Here is a 21,351-nt window from a genome sequence, read left to right as displayed (position 1 = left end):
GTTTCCCCTAAATTCCTATGTTGAAGTTCTAACTCCCAGGACCTCAGGATGTGGCTGTATTTGGAGACGGACCTTTTAAAGAGGTGATTAAATTAAATGAGGTTATTGGACTGGACCTTAATCCAACACGACTGCTGTCTCTGTAAGAAGAGGAGAGAAGGACCAGACACACACAGAGGGAAGACCACGTGAGGACGAGGACACAGGGAGAAGACGGCCGTCTGTAAGCCAAGGAGAGAGGCCTCAAAAGAAACAACTCTCCTGACACCTTGATCTTGGACTTCCAGCCTCCAGAGCTGTGAGAAAATAAACGTCTGTTGTTGAAGCCCCGCAGGTTGCGGGGTTTGGTACTGCAGCCAAACGCACCAACTCAAAGTCTCTTTAAATCCTGAAAACAGCCCTGCAAGGGAGTCACTGCTCCTCCCTGCCTGGAGAAGGGGAACTCGAGGCTCAGAGGACTTGAGTTACTAACTCAAGGTCACACAGCTGGAAAGTGCTGGGTAAACCCAGGTCCCTGACTTCAACACCCGGGGCCGCTCTTCTCGCAGTTCTGCCCCGAGGGTGGGAGCAGTGTGACGGCAGACAAAGAAAAATCCTAGCAACCAGTAAAGAACAAAACGCTGAGGGGCACAGTTTGAAGCCCACCCTGGGAGACAAAGAGGACAGGGGACACCCAGTTAAGGCGGTTGGAGGTTGTGCATCAGGGTCTTTGAAGGCCTTTCTTTGGGGGCTGTCAAAATAATAAGAGCTTGGGCTTCCCCGGTGGCGCGGTGGTTAGGAATCCGCCTGCCAATGCAGGGGACACGGGTTCAAGCCCTGGTCCGGGAAGATCCCACATGCCACAGAGCAACTGAGCCTGTGCGCCACAACTACTGAGCCTGTGCTCCAGAGCCCGCAAGCCACAACTCCTGAGCCCACATGCCATAACTCCTGAAGCCTGGGCGCCTAGAGCCCCTGCTCTGCAACAAGAGTAGCCACTGCAATGAGAAGCCCTTGCAGTGCAACGAAGAGTAGCCCCCGCTCACCACAACTAGAGAAGGCCCGCGCACAGCAACAAAGACCCAACGCAGCCAGAAAAAAAGAAAAAAAAAAAGAGCTAAAGTGTCTGAGCATTTACCATAAGACAGGCACTGGGATGAACACCCCATGTGTTCTATTTTGTCTAAACCTCAAAACAAGCCTATAACGTAGGAGTTATTAATGTGCCCATTTTCCAGATGAAGAAACTGAGACTCAGGGAAGTCAAGCAAAGTGTCTGAGTTCACACACCCGGGAGAGGAAGAGCTTGAATTTGAACCCAGGTGTATCTGATCCCAAAGGTCTTGCTGTTACTCATTTTACAATAGCACTGCAAATGCCCTGGCTCTGGGGAGGGAGGGAGAAGGGGAAGCACAAAATCCATGAGGGGTCCGAGGCTGGGGCGTACTCCTTACCAGAGCTCTGGTTGGGGGGCAGCAGTCATAGGCTCCACTCTCTCAGGCCTGGGCCCCTTTCCAATACCCTCACACGGACAGCTTGGGGCTGGGAGAATACTACCTCCACAGCCATGAATAGGGGCTGAGGGCAAAGAGTGGGTTCAGGTCCAGGGTCCAGCACTGGCCAGCTAAGAGCCTCTGGACAGGCCTGGTGTGTGGAGTCTCTGCCGGTTTCCTCATTTGGGAAAAGAGTTTAGGCATAATAATGGTGAGCCCCCGCCCGCCTCTCCATCCCTCCCGGGGCTGTTTGGGAAAGCACCCTGGAAACAGCAATACTATGCAGATGTCTGTCCTCCTTTGCCAGTGCGGCAGCCCCTCCTTGAGGCTCTCCCAGCCCAGCATCCCCCATTCTCTGCTGCCACAGTCCAGCTGCTCTGCTTGGGGCCACATCCCTATCCCGCTACCAATGAGCTGTGTGACCATGGAAACACCGCGCACGCTCTCTGTTGCTGGTTTCTTTCTCTGTATTCCCACCTCCTTGATTGTCACATGATCAGAGGAGTCGAAACAAGGCAAGTTGTTGGCCAGAGGTCCAGGGGGAGGGAGAGAGGAAATAGGTGGAGCGCAGAAGATGGCAATGAAAGTATTCCGCATGGTAGTATGACGACATGCGATTTTACATTCGTCCAAACCCACAGAATACAAGGCACAGAGTGGATCCCAGCGTAAACTATGGACTGCAGTTAATAATAATGTGTCAGCGTCAGCTCATCAGTTGTAACAAATGTACTGCCACTATTGCAAGATGTTAATTACAGGGGAAATTGGGGGTGGGGCGGGGTGAGCGGTAAATGGGGATTCTCTACACTTTTCATTTCTTTTTCTGTAAACCTAACAGCTCAAAAAAAGGAAAATCTGTTACAAACAAAACAAAAACATGACAAATGGGGAGCCTCCATGAACAGTGAGGAACCCTGGAACCTTCCTTGGTGTTACCAGCCCCGCCTCATCAGTTTAGGCGGCTGGTCCCGGCGCCACCGGAGCCCAGGGCTGCTTCGCCTCCCCGGTGCGCGCACTGTCAGCTCTGCGCTCTGCAGAGCAACGGCCCTCCCACCCGCGACCCCGACTCAGACCTGGAGGCCGAGGATTTCTGAGGTGAGAGCGCCACCTGCTGGTCCTACTCAAGCTGCCCTAAAAGGCAGTGACTGTCGGGTCTGCGTCCTCGTCCTGGGGGACTGGGGGCTTGACTTTCACCCAGGGCCGTCCGCGAGTCTCTAGCGGCACCACTCATGCAAACACGAAGGTCATGTATGCGATGTCCAGGCTTGTCACCAGGAACGACACGGGAAAGGTCAGATCTCGTGACTTCATTACGGAAAAGTCCCAAAGTGCTCGAGCGCAGTATGGGTCAGGTGGGAGCCCGCGGGACTCAGGTCACCTGCGGTAGACTCCTGGCTTTTGGTGCCAGCACAGGAAGCCTTATATGACATGATGACAAACACTTACGAGTGTGCCGGACACTATTCTGAACACCTTAGCGGGTCATCCTCGTGAAGAAAATACAAGATAGATACAACTGTGGCTCTTTCCCGTTGTGCCAATGAGAAGGCGGAGGCACAGAGAGGCTAAGTAACTCGCCCAGGGGCACACAGCCGGAGAAGGTTCGTGCTGAGATTGGATCCGGAGTCCAAGCCGTGACCCACCTGCCAGGCCGCTCTACCTCTAGTTTGCTCATCTGAGAAATGGGCTTGCCGACCCCTCCCTGCCTTTGCAGCGCATCTGGGGCTGAGGAAGCCGCCAGTTGCACACGGGCCTAGGGCTGCAGCTCGTACTGGCCCTCGGTGGCCGTGTGGAAGTCCTCGAGCACCGACTGCAGGAACTCAAAGGTGGGCCGCTCCTCAGGCCGGCTGCGCCAGCACTCGGCGATGACGCTGCTGTACAGCTCGGGTGGGCACGAGTCTGGGCGCGGCATGCGGTAGCCGCGCCCCAGGTTGCCAATGACTTCGGGGTTGCTCATCCCTGGAGGCGGAGGGGACGCGGCTGAAGGGCGGCAGGGGCCCGCCAGGCACGGACCGCCATCTCCGCCCTCGCAGCCCGGCTGGTGCCACCTTTACGCATCCCACCATTTACTTTCCATTGCTTGGAGAACAGCTGGAAACGAGGCTGTAGATTATCTCAGTGCGGGACAGTTCCTCCTGGGTGGGACCCTACCTCGCTTACCTGTGACTGCGCGGCACACAGGCGATCATCACTCACTGCGCAGGTACTTGGTGAACAGGCCCCAGCCCCTCCCAGAGGCTGCTAAGAGGCCCCAGCCCTCCGGGCCTGAGGCTGCGGGGCTGGGGGTTGACCCTCAAGACGCGGCTTTGTACACAAGGTGAAAGACCAAGGGAGGGGCCACCTGCCCTCTGTTGAGGGCAAGCTAGTTGGAGGAAACCTGAGTTCAGACCCCGACCTTAACTGAATTCCAGGCTTGGGGGCTCACGGACCTCTGCTGGATGAAGGGGACACAGCTCCGTTGCCAAGAGCAACGTTGAGGAAGGGGGTGGAAGCCCCGCCCCCAGAGTGGCACACTTGGGTTTCTGTTTGAACCACTGGGCTCCATTCTGACGTGCAGGTGGGCAACCCCAGGCACTGAGGATGGGACATCTGCCATCGCAGTCACGTCAGGACAGCCCTGAGCAGTAGAGTCGCTGCACGATGCAGCCGCCTACCTGGGTAGGGCACACGCCCGTAAGTGATGATCTCCATGAGGAGGATTCCAAATGACCACACGTCTGCTTTGATGGTGAACACCCCGAAGTGGATGGCCTCTGGGGCAGTCCACTTGATGGGGAACTTGGCCCCTGTGAGACAGCCAAGAGCAGCTCTGTGAGGCCGTGACTGACCGCCCCTGCACGCCCCCCGACGCCCTGCTGTCCCTCCCCTCCACCCTGCCCTGCCTGGCGGAGTTAGGGCGGCTGCGCCAGACACAGATGCATCCCGGGAGTCACTCCGACCCCTAGGACACATGACCAGGAGTGTGCAGACCCCGGGGGTCCGCAGCATGAAAGGACAAAGACCACCCCTGTCACCCGCTCTGGGTCTTTGCCCAGTGGGCTTCATTGGGCAACCAGCACGTGTTTCCATCTGGGATGGAAGAATCCTTTGGCACCTCCCATGAGTCTTGTTTACTAACAGGAACCCATGGCTTGGGAAAGTCATTTAACTTGTCCCTGCATTCATCCTCTCCTGCAAAAGGGAAGTGGTGACACATGACTCATATACCTCCTAGGGTCACAGTGAGGAAGGAATTCAAATCCTGCTGTCCATGAAGCCCACCGGACGGCCCTGCCCTTGATCACCTGCACCTTGCCTGGCTTTATCCCCTGAAGCTCCCTCAGGGAATGAGTCATGTCAATCCTTCTCCCGTATCAACTGAGGAATGTGCTGAGCTAACACTGCTCACTAACTTGCTTGATGAAATGTATTTTGATCCTTTCAAATCCTCTTGTGAAGAGGGTTTTTTGCCAAAGTTTTACAAAGTAAAGTAGAGACCCGTGGAGACCCCAATTCAGGTATTAGGTTTTGCCGCTCATACTTTAGAGCAGTGTTTTCCAAAGTGTGTTCTGTGAACCCCTGGTTCTGTGGGAGGTTCACAGAAGTTACATGGAAAAAGTATTCGGGATTCCAATTAGTTTGGGAGACCCGAGGTGAGGCACAAGTACACTGTTCCTTAGCTGCAGGACTTCTCAGTGCCTTTAATATGCTGCTGTGGGCTGGGAGTCTCCAAGGGAGGGCTGGATGGACTGGGCGGTGTCTCCAAACTTACTCCCTCGCAGAGCTATTCCTCCTGAGGCACCTGTGCTCTACACTTTAGGGAAAGGCTGGACTAGCTGGGGGCAAGGCCAGAATTGCACGACAAGGAGTCCAAAGGGACTTGGGGGAGTTGGGAGGCTCCGCTCACCCTCTTGGGCGGTGTACTCATTGTCGATGATCCGGGCCAAGCCGAAGTCACCGATTTTGCAGCACAACGTCTCAGACACCAGGATGTTGGCCGCCCTCAGGTCCCGGTGGATTGAATTCATCTGCTCGATATACGCCATTCCTTCTGCAATCTGAGGGAATGGGCCCCACGGTGAAGGCCAGCGCCCCTCGGGGAGAAGGACTCCAGCCGCCCTCTGCGTCAGAGCCAGGGGCCCCGCCCTGCTCACCCACCTCTCCTCTCCTTCCAAGGGTCTGCAGGGCAGGAAGGTGGCAGATGGCAGGCAGGAGAAGAGGAAGGAAGGGGCGTGAGAGGAGGGGAAGGCAGGAGGTTGGGCAGAGGGTTTCATTTCCTCAGCAAGTTGCAAGCAGTGGTCCTGGAGCAGGGAGTCCTGGATTGCAATCATTGCTTAAGCTCCTCGGGGGAGGGGGAATCACTGCCCTGACAGGGAACGTGAGGGGATGGGTCTCCAGGGCCCCAGGGTTGCGGCGAGCATTAGGTGAGACCGGTAGGAGGACCTAACCCAGCAGGATCCTGACAGAACGGAGGCAGTGAAAGAAGAGAGTTGTTTCTGTCCCAGGTCACCAGCATTGGGCCAGGAGGAGCTGTTTGTCCTGCTCTTGTGCCGTTTAGCCAAAGAAACGAACTCAGGGTTTATTCACTGCACTCCCAGTGGATGGATGAAGAAACTGAGGCAGAGAATAGAAAGCCAATGTACCTCCTCAAAGCCAGCACTGGAATTGATCCCACTCCTACTTAGGCTTCCATTGCACTGGTTTATTAATTCATTTGTATATTCTATCTTCATATTTATTCCTTCGCTAAGTCATTCCATCATACGTATGTGTTGGTATGGTACTGTGAGGACTATAGGGCTGAATACCAAATATCTTATATCTGGACAGCATTTAGCAGTATTCACCCCATTAACAAATATGTACTGTATTGTATTCATGTATATATGTACTAACGAGCGGTATTAGAAATTTTAAAAAAAGGTCTAGCAGGACCCGGATCTGCTTTCAAGAAGCATCCACCTGGCACGATGCTAGGGGAACACATGACCAAGGTGCTCTCTGCACTTTCTTGTCCAGAAAACTTGAACAGAAGTGACCTTGACCTGGGTCGTGAACGTTGATTAGGATTCTGCCCGCTGAGAAGAGAGGCAAAGGCATCCTGGGCAGAGGGGACAGTCTGGGCAAAGGCTCCCAGATGTGACAGGACAGGGGGGAGCTGCCGTGTGGCTGCAAAGCGGGGCACATGGGCTTGTGGTTGGAGGGGAGCTTGGCATTTCATGCCTTAGAGCAGGAAAAGGAGCGCCCAGGAGGCGGTGAGGGTGTGCGTGTGCGTGTGCGTGTGTGTGTGTGCACGCAGTGAGGTGTTAGCATGATCAGAATGTGGTTTAGAAGCTGCTCGCCTGGAAGGTTCTGATTTTCTTGTTTCCTAACCTTCAGACTCTTGACCACACCTACTTATAAACTCAGGTGGCTTTTCGCATCTTTTGCCTCTGGGTGACCCAAGATTTCCCAAAGGATTGACTAAGAGACAGCGGAGAGAGAGAGAGAAGGAAAAGAACGGGGGAAAAAAAGAGTGGGCAGGCTGATCGCTGCGCTGTGCTTTGAAACCGGTCACCAGCGTTAATTTTCCGAGATCACCTCACCAGCCTGTTGGACTCGGCCTGTGCTCACCTCGGTGCAGAGAAGAGGGGTGGTGACCTCAGTGCCTGTCCTGATATTAACAGCAGATAACGGTAGAGGAGAAGGTAGATGCGGGAGGGTGCCTCTCTGCAGCAGGGTGTATGTGTGTGTGTGTGTGTGTGTGTGTGTGTGTGTGTGTGTGTGTGTGTGTGTGTGTGTGTGTGTGTGTGTGTGTGTGTGTCTCACGGGCTGACCACAGACCAGAGCTTTTCTGCTGAGAGTTCCAGCTTTAACCTGGAGCCACCAGATGTGCTTTGCTGCCGGTTAGAACCCTCAGCTAAAATCCCCGGGGAGGAAAGATCCCTCCCCTTCCTTTTGCTCTTTACCTCACGCCGTCTGAGTCTACAGAAGGCATTTGTGGGCACCGTCTGAGGACAGGCGAGGTCACCACAAAACACGGGCCTACCGTGTGGCATGGAATTCGTGGGAACTCTCTGGGTCTCCCACACCATCCTTTCCTCCTTCTCGTCCTTAGCAATAGAACCCACCTCGCTCCTTCATGGCTGCCCAGGATAAAGACTACATTTCCCAGGTTCCCTTGCAGTAGGTGTTGGCTGGTGACCGCTGGCCAGGGGGCTGGGAGAGCAAGGGTAGTGGGTGACTTTGGGGACGTGTCTCTAAAGGGAGGGAGGTGGGCTTCCCCCACCCGCCGCCCCCCTACTTCTTCTTGCTGGCTGAGGAGGACAAGATGCTAAAGTGTGAGCAGTCTCCCTTGGTGGGAAGACGACCTGCTAAGACCTGGAGGGTGGAAGAAACCTGGGTCCCTGCTCTGAGGAGTGGCCCCGCTGCCCGCCCCAGGCTGCCCACCTCTGGTGTTTACACATTTAAGCCATGATGACTTTGGGCTCTCTGTCCTTCACAGCCCAGCCTAAATCTAATGGACACAACCTCTAACTAGTTGATATTGTTAAGCCATGGGGACGGAGGAGAGGGTCTGGGGGCCTGGCCCGCTGCACTCGGTTCTCACAAACCTGGGCCGACATGTCGATCAGCCTTGGGAGGGACAATCGGCTACCTTCATCCGTCTTCAGGAAATCCAGCAAGCAGCCTGAGGAAAGAGAAGTTGCAGCTGCATTTGTGCAGTGACCCAACCCTGGCTGGGCCGGCCTCTCAGGGTATGGGCTGTTCCCCACCTGCGGCAGGAAGTGGGTGGCACCGGATCTCTAGTGCCCAGAGACAAACCCACCCACAGCTGCAGGTGCCTCTGCTCTACAGAAACTCCCATCTCAGTCCTCACAGCGCCCAGGAGGTGCTGATCTGCTACCAGCTGCTCGGAGGATGTTAGGTCTCGGCCAAGTTCAGGGTCATGCAGCCAGGGAACCGGAGCGGAACATGCTCATTCCCTGCACCACATTCCAAAGCATCTTCTTGCCCCCTTCTCTGTTTGTTGGCAGAGATTCTTCCTCCGAGGACCAAGGGCACGAGAAAGCACCAGAACGGAGAGACCCGTCTCCTGGGTTGGTGCAGGGAACAAACGCAGCTCCCCTTTGGCGTCTAAGAGTTGGGGGATGCTCACCACAGGGGTGGCTAAGAGGTGAGCTGGGGAGTCAGGTGCTCAGCGTGGGCCCCTTCATGACGACCTTTCAGGAACTGTATTAGCAGAGCACGTTAGGATCTGACCAGAATCAGTGTGCGGTCAGGGCCACAGGGGGGGTGAGAAGGAGCCCCTGTCCCGGGAGAGCGTGGCCACACCATGGACCTCAGAGGCCATCTCGCCCAACCTCTCTTTTCATCCATGTTGTAAAACGCTCATAGGGTTGTAAAACGTTCTCTGGACTAGAACCGTCTCTGGACACCCAGCCTACTGTTCTTTGGACTTTGCCTCGCTCTGTCCTCCCCAGGGGGCATCAAGCAGTGCCAGGCACAGAAGGCACGCTCCAAAAATGCCGGTTCAAGGGCTCCTGCACCGAGGACACCGCTCTGTGAGGACCACTTATCCGTCTTGTTCTCATCATCCTTCCCTCCGCCCCCCACGCACACGGAACTCCCTAGATCTGAACGATGTTGGCTAACCGATCCAGCCCGTGGCTCAGGGATCTCCTGCCGAGGTCCCCTGGCCAGGCAAGCCCATGGCAGCAGATCAGCCTCAGCCTTCTCGGGCCCCCAAGCCTGGACTCCCACCCTCAAGCCTCCCTGCCTCTGTCTGAAGGATGCAGTCCCGGGCAGGGCACCACCTCTGGCCATGTACTCGGTCACGATGTAGATGGGCTCCTTGGTGACCACGGCGTAGAGACGGACCAGCCTCTCGTGCTGGAGAGTTTTCATCAGGTTGGCCTCACCCAGGAAGGCCTCCGGAGACATGGTTCCCTCCTTCAAGGTCTTGATGGCCACCTTGATGTTGTTTTTGTAATAACCTGAGCCCCAGGGACGGAGAATGAGGAGGACATTCAGAAGACCCAGAGGCTATGGGAGGTGACCCCTTAACCAAAATCGATATAAGCTTCCAGGAGCCATCCCTGTTCTATAGATGGGGCACTGAGGCCACAGCCGCCCCCGCCCCGCCGCCGGAAGTGGTCCTGGGCTGGAATGACACCTCCTGAGACGGACGGATGTGCCTGCTTACCTTGCGGGATGCCAGCTTGTCCCAGTCTCCCCTGCCAGATGGGAGCGCCAGGCAGTGGAGGAACTTACCCGGCCTGGGAGGGGGGCCCATTTCACCTCCTTGCCCCTACACCCGGGTCTGGGGTGCATCTCTTGTCCTTCAAGTAGCCTGCCTCCTACCCCTACGTAATGAGTCTCTTCTACCACTTGATAGCTTCAGCGTGGCAGGGAGTATCACAGCCCACGACAAAAGCATAGAGAACGCAGAGGGGGCCTGGAGACCCCTTCCCCCTTTCTGCGCCCTGTGATGTTTCCCTTACAGCGCCGGCACCTGCACACACCCACCCCCACCATGAGGTCCCCATCCACACTGAAGGGAGAAGGTGAGTCATGACTCAGACTTGCAACAATCCAGGTGGAGCTCCTGCCAGGGGCGCCTCAGGCATCAGTCCTGGGTGCCAGAGGACTGCGGGGGGGGGGGGGGAGGGGGGCAGCAGGATCCCACCGTGAAATCATGCCCATAGACATGGACCTTTCCGGGGATAAACTAAAGCACCTTGTGTTCTGAGAGTGCCCATGCTGAGCAGAGGAGCGACCGTCAACTGTCATTGAAGGTGAGGCCACAGGAGTCCAGAAGTTAAGGGACTGGCTAGTCTCACAGCTGCAAGTGGTGGCTTTGGTCTGTCACCACAGTCTTGGGGCCCCTGGTTCACCGCTCACCACGGTTAACACGCGTTGCCGCTCTATGAGTTAGCAAGGCGTTCCAGGTCACACACAAATCAATGGCAAAGGCAGCTCTGGGCAGCAAAGAACCAAGGAGGGACTGGGCTGAGAGGGTGGGAGAGTTGGATTCTACTCCTGCTTCACCATCATGTGCGGAACAGCTGGAGGCAAGTCACTTTAGTGTCCTATGCCTCCATCACCTCATCTGTAAAATGGGTATATAGCCGCAGTCCCTTCCCCCTCATAAGCCTTTATGGGAAGCACGATGCCCTGTGCAAATCCCGAGACTTCTGTGCTTCGGGACGCAGGACAGGGAGAGAGCGGCTCCCGGCATGACACATACTCACCCATCCAGACTTCGCCAAACTGCCCAGACCCAAGTTTCCTGACCAGCTTGAGGGACTGCCGGGGGATTTCCCATTCATCCTGGGCCCAGGGGTTCTGGAGAGCCAGGCTCACACAGGGTTGGGTCAGCCTCTGGCACAAACCATCCCCCTTCTCTGCATTAGGAAAGAAGAGGTGGGGCTGGAGCCAGACTGGTCTCATTCTCATGGGAGCCACATCACTCCCAGCTGTGTCCCTGCCCCCTATTGCCCGCCCTACCCCACCCCTACCCGTCGTGCACACACCACACACACACAGCTCTCTGCATTCGTTTTGCACTAAGCAAGGAATGCTATCACTGTCTTGCTGTCTCTAAGGCTGAAAATACTCGTTACTCCCCAAGTGCTCACAGCCAGTAGAGGGGATGAGGGACACAGAATGTGAATCATTATGTCGACAGTTGTCAACTCCTTAGGTCCAGCCTTGGGATAATCCTCTACCCCTCCACCAAGATGGTACCAGTAGTTCACACCGTCCTGAGATCTTAGTGATAGGGAGATACAAGGGCTCCCCTGTTACAAGCCCCCCACGCGCCCTCATCAGACGCCCCCTCTTACTAGAATAGTGCTGCACCAGAGCCTGCAGGGTGGGGAAGGTGTTTCGGGGGGAGATGTAATAGCCGCCTTCATCCAGAGAGCGGATCTTATAGTGTTTGATCACCTCCCCCTGGGTGGTCACATCCTTCACAGACAGAGAAAAGGCACCTGGAGGGTTAATAAAGACACATACATGAGAAGCAAGGCATAGAGGGAAACCCAGGACTGGGATTTGGGCTTCATTTCAATACCCTGGAAAAAAGTTCCCCAAATTCTGCTCTCCATTTTGACCACTTCCATCAAAAGTTATCTTTTCCTTCATCTCACCCTCCACCCTCCTGGAAGCCTTTCCTCTCAGCTCCATCTGACTCTGTCCTTGACGTTCCTCCCCAAAATCTCCCAAAACTCAGCCAGAGAATCCCAGAGCTCTGGAGCAGGCAGGATGTTCTCTTAGCAATCAGGCTGTCCCCCAACTTGGGCCCTGGGGCTTGCGGACCCTTTGCCATGGGATATTGAGAAATATAGAGTTGTTGGAGGGACTAAGAGACTGACTCATTCATTCATTCATTCCAGCTGAAAGGTTGACCCTACCCCACATGCAATACTAAATTACAACCCCAAGCACTCCTGTCCATGGGGGAGAACATAAGACACTCCCCAGGGGTTCTGTTCAAATCCATACACACAACTAGGCATTCTGTCTTCTAGGTGAACGTAGCAGATGGCAAGCGTTAAGAGCAATTTAGGTGGCAAGAGTTTTCAGCTGAAAAACATTCCACGAACTTGATGGTTTTTATAAAGCGCCTCTCTCCAGCTCTCTGGGCACCACACTCCTCCACTCTTATTTGGAAGATGAGGAAGCTGAGGCCCAGAAGGGGGATGTCGCTTTGCACCAGGGTCCTCCGCTGGCTAGCAGCAGGCTTGGGGGCTCCCGTGCCCTTTCTAAGGGCTCGCCTACCTCGAGCAGTACCAGCCCTCCCCGCCAGGTGTCAGGCTTGGACACCTCTTGTCCTGGGTGTGGGCGCTTGATTTTGCTTTGCGGTGTTTGTCTTTACGCGTCTTTCCTCCCCCATCAGCCCATCAGCCCATCTCAAATCTCTTCTCCCCTAACCCTTGGCCATTGCGCCTCTCTTATTGCCCACCTGCAAAAGGATGCGGAGAAGCCTTGCGCCCCGCGGCGCGCCCTGCCTCCGCCACAGCCCGCTCCACGCGCCCGACCCCAGCCCAGCCCGCACGCGGCAAACTGTGGCCCCGACTTCGCCCCGGGTGGGTGCAACGTGCCCCGGTATCTCAGGAACCAGAGAGTGGCTCTAGTGAGTCCATTCATCCGCGCATCACCCTAGTGAGGAAGGGAGCTGTTCTCCCCGTTCCCTCCGCTGCACCCTGCTTGTGAATCCTCTAGATTAGCCAAGGAGACCGGGCTCTCCTCCAGCAGGGCTGCAGAAGCTCGGATTTAGGGCCTCTCTTGTGTGGGCTCCTCCTAGGGACTGTCCCGAATATCTATTTACAATCTGGCATTCCTTCCTCTTAAAGGGGACTTCAATCCTTGCGGTTCACAAAATCTGGATCCCCTTGCCCTGTCTCCACGCTGCGTGTGGGCTGCGCTGGGCACAGGCAAGGCTGGGCTCCCAGAGACTGAGATTTCTTAACACTGTAAGGACCACCTGCCCTTGAACTGGGAAACTAGTCAGTCCTCACACAGATACCAATTAAACCAGGAAAGCCCTGTCCTTTCTCTTTGCCCCAACACAGGGGGCCAGGCTCACAGCCCGGCCACCCTCTCTCCCCTTCACCTCTGATGTCGCTGCTGCCACCTCCTCTCCTGTAACAGGTCCCTCTGTGCAGTGTCCTGATAACAAAGGCTTTCTTCGCCCTGCTTGGGAAACTCCCCTCCATCCACCCAGGTTAGGCCAGTTGGACACGTTTTAGAGCTTGTGAAGATTTTTGGTGCCCCTCAGATGATCTGGGCCCTGACGCTTCTTCACTGTTGGTCTTGAATGAGTCACTTCTTCCCTCAGGGAGTCAGTTTTCTCATCTTTCAAATAGGGGTATTGGCCCAGTACCTCAAAGATGGAAGACTAGTGGCAAACGTGTACCAGGAAGCATATATAACAAGGTTCATAGCAGCACGGTCATAACAGCCCCAAACCGGAAACAACCCCAAGTCCACCAACGTTAGCGTGGAGAAATAGCAACTTATGGAATATTCATATACTAGATTCCGTATAGCAGTCAAAGTGAACTGTTGCTATCCTCAACAACACGAGTGAGTCTGTTATGGGCTGAATTGTGTCCCCCCCTCTCCCCACAAATTCCTGTGCTGAAGTCCTAACCCCCAGTACATCAGAATGTGACTATCTTTGGAAATAGGGTCTTTAAAGAGGTGATTACATTAAAATGAGGTCATTGGGGTGGGCCCTGACCCAATATGACTGGTGTCCTTAGAAGAAGAGGGCATGAGGACACAGACGCACACAGAGGGACAACCATGTGAGGACACAGGGAGAAGACGGCCGTCTACAAGCCAGGGAGAGAGGCCTCAGGAGAAACCAACCCTGCTGACACCTTGATCTCAGATTTCTAGCCTCCAGAACTGTGGGAAAACACATTTCTGTTGTTTAAGTCCCCCAGTCCCTGGTACTTTGCTTCAGAAGGCCTGGCACACGAATACAGAATCTTACAGTGTTGAGTAAAAGGAACAGGACACACACAAAAACTAAAATACTATGATTCCATTTGTATAAAGGTGAGAAACAGACAAAACATGGGTGGTAAAACTATAAAGAAAGATAAGGAAGGATTTCCATCCAAGTCAGGACAGTGGTGGCTTCTCTGGCGGGCGGGGAGGTGAATCAGAAAGGGGCACCGGTGGGGCAGGGAGAGGGGCTCTGGGTGTCTGGAATGTTCTTGCTCTTGTGGTCACACAGGTGTTTACTTAGCATGACTCTATAATTATGCACTCATTTATAATTTATGCAATTTTTAGATGTGTTTGGGTTTTTTTTTTTTTTTTTTTTTTTTTTGCGGTACGCGGTCCTCTCACTGCTGTGGCCTCTCCCGTTGCGGAGCACAGGCTCCAGACGCGCAGGCTCAGCGGCCATGGCTCATGGGCCCAGCCGCTCCGCTGCATGTGGGATCTTCCCGGACCGGGGCACGAACCCGTATCCCCTGCTCGGCAGGCGGACTCTCAAACACTGCACCAACAGGGAAGCCCTTTAGATGTGTTTTATACTTTACAGCAGAAAGAACTTTGAGGAGGAAAGACAGAGAGAAAACTAAAGACAGAGAAAGAGAAAACCCAGTGGCCTGAGGGTGGTGGCAGAAACGTTCTGCTCGGTCAGTGGGTTTGAATCTGTGAGTCCACCAGATCTCAGTGATCACTGCCCCGTCCTTGTATATCACAAACTTATACCTCACAGGCTCTTGGAAGTGTCTTGAGTCACAGCCTCTAGCTGAGATTATCTCTAAGGATTCTTTCAGCTCCCAAATCCTTTGATTCCAGACGTGGCCCTGGGTCACACCCCCTCTTCTGCCCCCGCCAGCCTCAGCACCCCTGCTGACCGAGGCAGTGCGAGACCAGCCCGAGATGGGAGCCGCTCTCGTGCTGGGCACATTTCCAGCGGGGCCCTGGGAGAACTGTCCATGTGTACAGCCTCACGCTCAGTTACCGGATACCCATGGGCTGTCCTGGCTGGCCTGATGTGGGAGGGACCCCCGGGGTGGACGCCGCCAGGTTCTCCTGCCTAGCACCCCACACACTGGCCCCCTCCCAACTCCCAGAAGCAAGGCTGCAGGTGGGGCTCCCGGGCTGCACAGGGAGGGAAGCGGAGGCCCAGGCTTACCTTTGCTGGTTTCGCTCTCTCTAATTAGAAAGGAGCCGGCCTTATTGATTGGAGCCAGAAGCTGCCTCTCGGCATCTCTCCGGCAAATTGATCTAAAGAACCACCTGGAAAAGAAAAGCACGAAGGCAGACAGACCTCAGAGAGTGGCCACACTCCCGGGGATACTGTCACCCAAGTCCCTTCCCTCCAGAGATGAAATGTATTCCTGTTGCCAGCTTAACCCTGAGCTGAGCCCCTCACATTTTGATACATGAAACACCCCTCGGTCCCCTTCCCTGCTGTCAGCGATGGACTTGGTGTTTTCTTGAAATAAAAGGAGAGCAGTATTTGGTGCCCTTTGTTAATTTTGCTCTGGGAGAATGCACCTGACACCTTCCCTCACAGCCCACCCTCCTTGGGGTTGGGTCTCTAGTGCCCCTTGAGCACAGGCTGGTCAGGGTGGACGTGCCCGCCCCACACTGGTCCAGGGACAGGCACAGGGCCGGGCGTGCTGGGCAAGGAGCCCTCCTGGGGGCGAGCATCGCTGGACGGGAACACTAGACGAGGCGGCAGAGCCGTGCCAGCTCGTGAGTTTGACAGACTCTGAGCTCCTTCAGGGCAGGGGTCACGTCATAATGGGTTTTGCATCCTCCCCGGTCCTGGGCAGAGCTGGGGCTCTGGCTCTGTTTGCTCAGGGCACTAATGCTCGAGGCCCTGGCTGGTGCCGTGTGCAGGTGGGTTATGAGAATGCTGGGGCGGAGCTGTCCCCTAAGGCCCCCATCCTGTGAGTCCACCGAGGTGCAAGCCCTGAGTCCTGTCCTGGAGGCAGGGGAGGAGGGTGGCTGATCAAGGTGGTAGGACATGGGGTCGTCTCTACCAGGTTAGCCGGGAAATGGGCAGCTCCCATTTTACAGATGGGAAGGGTGAGATGGGCTCCCTGAGTGACACCCTCAGTGTCACACAGAGATTTCAACGTTGCTGGGACATTAGACAAGCCTTTCCCAGAGGCACCAAGTCCCCACCCCTCTCCTGCCCCTTCTGTGCCGGGTTCACACCCTGCTCTGCTATTTAGCTACTTTCTGGCTCTGCCTTGCACAGACTAGAAGCCCCCAGCACATGCCTCTGCTCTGAGGGGCCGTCTGTCCACCTACTTTTCCACTTCCAGGGTCTCTATTCGGGTCACAAAGTTGCTGGGCACGTAGCCTTCTCTTCCTGTGATGAGAGACTTGGCCAACCACCAGTCTCCAGCTCTAGGTGGGAAAGAAAAACAAAACAGGTGGCGGCTCCCACGAGGCTCTCTGGGCAGCTCACAGCCCACAGCATCTCACCCCTGGGAGGCAGAGGATTCGAGAGGCAGGTGGTCGGGCAGAGGGAGGGAACTGGGGCCAGGGGCTCAGTGATGCGGGGTGTCCAGGTCATTCCAACTCGCCAGCATCCGATGGGCCCGAGATGCTCCTGGCCCAGGGGAGGAAAGGGAACAACGCAGCCTCCGGGGGAGGTTTGTCTCCGTAGCCTGATCCACCCACGAGGGCCCCAGTCCTCTGGTGAGCCGCCTTCCTCTCGATTAATGGGACAAGTTTAGGGTTTGGGGAGTGAGGTTGGACTGGACGGGAAAGACAGAAACAAGGAGGGCTGCGGAGGAGAGGACCAACCGGAGCCCACAGATGGTCAAAAGGTCAGGGCCTTCACACTTTATCGCAGAACATCGAGAAATAAAGGAGTCCTCAGCCTCCACAGGACAAGCCCGACGTGCGACAGGGTGGCTTTAGAGCAGTTTCTGAGAAGAAACTCTGGATAAACTAAAGCTGAATTCACAGGTAGGGTCTCAGGCGAGATCTTGTCTGGCAAGGGAGACAAATCGGGACACAACAGACTCCAGTCCAGAGCGGTGACGGAGCAGCCAGGCAAGCGTTGTGGGCATCCGGAGGGCTTCATGGAGGAGGTGACGTTAAAGGTGGGTTTTGAAGGAAGAGTAGGGTTTTGACAGCAGAGCAGGAGGTAGTGAATACGAACCCCTACTGAGTGACTGGGCTGGGCTGGGCTGGGCTGGGGGGCAGGGCACTGGAGAAGATATTCTGGAGGCAGCTGTGCAGGGCGGTGGGTTGGGGGAAAGGTAGGTGGGTGGGGGGTGGGGTCCTGCAGTCACAGGGATGGTGTCCGGGACACTTACTCCTTCAGGATCTGCAGCTTCTCCCCCTTCAGCATCTGCAGGTCCCGGTCGTTCACGGCTTTGTAGTCATACAGGGCCACCACGAAGTGCTCCTCTAGGGTGAACAGGGAAGAGATGGTCACTGCTTGGGCTGCTAGAGCGATGGTAGGGGCTGGAAAAATCCTGAAGATCTAAGGAGATCAGCTGTGTGGACCTGAGGGACGCAGACCCACGTCTGGGAACCATCCCTTATCACTTCGGAGGCCATGACCCTCCCCTCTCTTCCCCTTCTCCCCCTGCCCTCCCTGCCTCTGTTCCAAGGGGAGTAGTGGTCTCGGAACACAGCAGCTGTAACTTTGACCTGTAACGGTACCCAGGGCCCTGTCACAGCGCTCTGGCTGGCAGTACCCAGACGAGCTGCTGGTCCCTGCAACGCAGCGGGCTCCGGAGCGTGGCCTATCGTCTTTCCAATGACCACGGCTTTTCTGCACAGCCCTGGGGAGCGAAGACCCCCCGCCCCGAAAAAGGTCACCTGGAGACCACTTAGCGTCCCCAGCTTTGTCACCAGAGTGTGGCTGTTCCCCTTCCCTCGGCGGGAAGGGGGGCTGGAATAGATGACAGAGGCTGCCTCCGGTTCTGAGAGTCAAGGTCTTGTGCCAGAGGCAGTTGGTTTTACTTCCTTCTCCTGGACTTCCTTCCTGGAGATGCGAAGCCCCCGGCAGGAAGTAAGGATCTCCCCTGATGGTAATTAACCGTGATCCTCAGCACGGGTAAGAAACACCAGGCACCAGGTGAGGCCACTAACTGGGCTGCAGCTCTTGACTGACAGACTCTGAGCTCCTTCGCGGAGGGGCCCCATCGTAATGAGTTTTGCGCCCTCCGCGGTCCTGGGGCAGAGCCGGGCTCTGGGTTGTTTGTTCAGTGCAGTCGTGCGAGTGCTCTAATGCCTGAGGCCTCCCGGTGCTGGATGCAGGTGGGTTATGAAGATGCTGGGGCAGAGCTCTCCCGGAAGCCCCATCCTGTGAGCCCCCTGCCCCGGCCTGAACCCCCGAGGTCATTCATTATGTCACCTCCAGAGTCCGGCCCATCAGAGTGGAAGTGGAGACCAGGGGTGGTTAGAAGGCCGGCAGGGGGCCTTTGAAAGTGGACTGGGAAACTAGATATGGGAAACTCCATATGGAACAGAGCAAGGGCTGGGACGCAGAGCCATCGGCCTTCGCCCTTGGAGGTTGAGAGCTAGAATTTTTGAAAGCCTGGGTTTGACGATGCTGTTTGTATTTGCTGTAACTCTTTTGGTGCTCGTTCGTAGTTTGTAAAGTCTTTAAAAAAAAAAAAAAAGCCCACCCAGGCTCAGGTACACTAAATGAGCTGGGGCTTGGCTCCTGGAGGGACACCCCCCAAGGGCAGGTGAAGCCTAGGGCACCTCACTCAGCCTCCCCCCAGGCCTCCTCCTCTCCGACCCTCGAGGGCCCATCTTCCCCAGGAAGCCACTCCCACCTCGGCCCCTGTTCCAACTGCACGAAGCCGGGGGCCCAGAGGACGTGGCCAGGAGAGCCTCAGCTGCCGAAGCAGCCCCTTCTTACCTTGGTCCGGGTGCCTGGTGTCAGGAGGGGGCGGAGCCAGGTGGTTAAACACGACCTAGAGCGGAAATGCACCGTGCTCTGTGTTAGGTCACGCCCCGAGGCCTGGGCAGGGCAGGAGGGGTGAGACTGCTGCGTGCCAGCTGGAGGGTCTGGGGGAGCCTCTCTGCTGGCCCAGGAGGCTGCACAGGTAAATTCTACACGTGCTGCCTCAAGCCCCAGGTGCCAGTGCCACGTCCCACAAGCCGGGACCGCCTGCCCAACCACACACGTGGCTGGAGGAGGGGTACATGGGGATGCCCCAACTTCGTAAGAGGCAGCTGTGGAACTGTGGGAGGAAGCCGTATCACCCAGGTTAAAGTCCTGGTTCTTCTTTAAAAGAGAAATTGCAAAAGAGTATTTGCTCTCAAGGGAAATTATTTTAAAAGCATATTTCCCTCAAACTCAACAGATGTATTCCCAGGTATGTACCCTGTAGAGAAACCTTTGCACCGGAAGGCTCCCAGAAAAAAAATTAAAAAAATAAACATCGTTGAAGTGTGGAAATCACCCTTTGACCAAAAAGACGAATAGACAAACTGGAGCGAGTCATGCAACGAAACCCGGGGCAAGTTCGTGGCTACAGCCCCAGGCATCCCCGTGGATAAAACCCACAAACGTAACAGAGATCCAAAACCCATGTCTCGGACGAATACGTGCTGTCTGATTCAAATGATTTAAAGTTCACAACGGGTAAAATCAAACTGAAGAGTGTTTAGAAACACATACATATGTGATCACACCGAAAAAGCGAAGCTAAGGAATGATACACACTCTCAGGAGAGTGGGGCCCGGGGTGACGAGGATAGACTGGGGGCAGCAGACAGTCTCAACCGGTCACCTTCTACTTCTGAAGATGACGGAGCTGTGCTGGCTCTTCATTCTGTTCTTTGTTCAAGACATATGCGTTACAAATTTTTTTTTTTTTTGGCCACGCAGCATGTGGGATTCCCCCACCAGGGATCGAACCCGTGCCCCCTGCATTGGGAGCATGGAGTCTTAACCACTGGGGCCGCCAGGGAAGTCTCCAAATATTCTTTTTGTATTCCATATTTATTGAAAACAATTTTGAAGTAGGATTTTGCAAAATGGCATGTATAGCGTGGTTCCATTGACAATATAAACATGTAATATAAATAACCCACAGAAAAGGGGTCTGGAGGCAGGAGCTCTGAAGTGCTAACTCCAGGTATCATTGGGCAGTGGAATAATGAGTATTTACGATTTTTTCCATAATTAATAGATATGATGTGACTTTTAAAAAAGTTTAAAACCTTCCAGGCTCTACTACTTATTAGCATATAACGAACACAGTCGAAGTCGGCGTTTTCCCAGTCGATCATTCATTCATTCAACAAACATTTCATTGCTGCCTGCCAAGCCCTGCACTAAATTGGGACACGGATAGATAAGATTCCTCTAAGAAACAGGATTGGCAATTCCCCCTCCCCTCCCCCATCAGGTCACTGTCAGAATAAAGCAATGGCCAGTCGAATGTGCTGGTGAGGGTTGGGGGACCCAGGCATGACTCCCAACTGATCCAAACCAAAAGGGGGTAGGTGGCCGGGCGGGGGAGACACAAACATCATCATCTAAAAGTGCCTCTTTGGGAATGCTACCGTCAAAGGGTGCCAACCGTTTTGTGAACAGACCAGAACCGCATGACAGGCTCCATGAGAACTTGAGGGCCTGCTGCGGAGGAGAGGGCCCCTCCAGTCCTAGGCTGCCTTATCCCAGGACGGCAAGCTGCTTGGAATACCAGCAGCAGTGCCACGAAAGGGACAATGACCATCAGGAGCTTCTGGGCAGGGGGTGGGGGCAGCAGATGTTGCTAAATGCCCCAGACCCCCCCTCGCCCCACCCTTTGTTCAAGTTGACATTTTTGATTTCCTTTCCTCTTCAAGGCTGCCCGTGTGCATTCAAAACTGGCTAAGGATTACCGGGAGCCCCCTAGGCCCGGCCCTGTGCCTTGCACACCTGCATATGGTCACGTCCCCATCAGAAAGGCATTCTTACTGTACCCATTTTACAGATGCGGACACTGAGGCACAGAGGAGTTAAGTAACCTCCCTGGAAGCACACCGCCCGTAGATTTAAGCTCGGCAATCCGGCTGCTAAGCTTGGTACTATGCCACCACTGCGACGTGGGCCGTGGTGGCAGTGGGAGGGGTCTACTTGTTGGTGCCCCGCGTTGTCTAGAGATGGCGCTGGTGCTGGCTGGAGACGAGCAGCAGCCCCCGAGCCGCGCGGGGGAGCTCCGTGCGCCCCTCTCCCACCCCTCCAGCTGCGCACAGCAGTCACTCACCAGGGGCGGCAGTGGTGGGGCCTCTTTGCCCTGGGTGCTGGCCTTCACGGGGCTCCATCTGCCCTTCCCCTTCTCCTTGACCTGCCTTTTGCTGCTCACCACTCCCATCCTGTTGGAGAGCACACAGCAGATTGGCCATGTGAGTAGGTTTTCAGAGCCTCTGTGCACAAGAGCGTCCCCAAACCCCTTCTGGTTGC

The 21,351-nt window shown here is 55.3% G+C and overlaps 1 protein-coding gene across 1 annotated transcript in view; it reads right to left on the bottom strand.

The window, feature by feature from the left end:
• Positions 1-2,482: 2,482 nt before the first annotated feature.
• BLK (BLK proto-oncogene, Src family tyrosine kinase) overlaps positions 2,483-21,351 on the bottom strand; it is a 45,762-nt gene continuing 26,893 nt past the window's right edge. Inside the window, exons 2-13 of the mRNA XM_067745326.1 lie at positions 21,155-21,263; positions 18,814-18,868; positions 17,252-17,345; positions 16,233-16,331; positions 15,103-15,206; positions 11,282-11,428; positions 10,688-10,840; positions 9,251-9,430; positions 8,048-8,124; positions 5,362-5,512; positions 4,130-4,261; positions 2,483-3,434 (exon numbers count right to left, since the gene is read on the bottom strand). Of these exons, the coding sequence (XP_067601427.1) occupies positions 3,229-3,434; positions 4,130-4,261; positions 5,362-5,512; positions 8,048-8,124; positions 9,251-9,430; positions 10,688-10,840; positions 11,282-11,428; positions 15,103-15,206; positions 16,233-16,331; positions 17,252-17,345; positions 18,814-18,868; positions 21,155-21,262 (1,506 nt within the window). The 5' untranslated portion in view covers position 21,263 and the 3' untranslated portion in view covers positions 2,483-3,228. The remainder of the gene's footprint in view (positions 3,435-4,129; positions 4,262-5,361; positions 5,513-8,047; positions 8,125-9,250; positions 9,431-10,687; positions 10,841-11,281; positions 11,429-15,102; positions 15,207-16,232; positions 16,332-17,251; positions 17,346-18,813; positions 18,869-21,154; positions 21,264-21,351) is intronic.

The sequence above is a fragment of the Pseudorca crassidens genome, chromosome 7 (genome assembly GCF_039906515.1).
Source record: "Pseudorca crassidens isolate mPseCra1 chromosome 7, mPseCra1.hap1, whole genome shotgun sequence".
Classification (NCBI taxonomy): domain Eukaryota; kingdom Metazoa; phylum Chordata; class Mammalia; order Artiodactyla; family Delphinidae; genus Pseudorca; species Pseudorca crassidens.
Note: the sequence above shows the minus strand (reverse complement) of the source record. Positions and strands in the feature narration are given on the sequence as shown.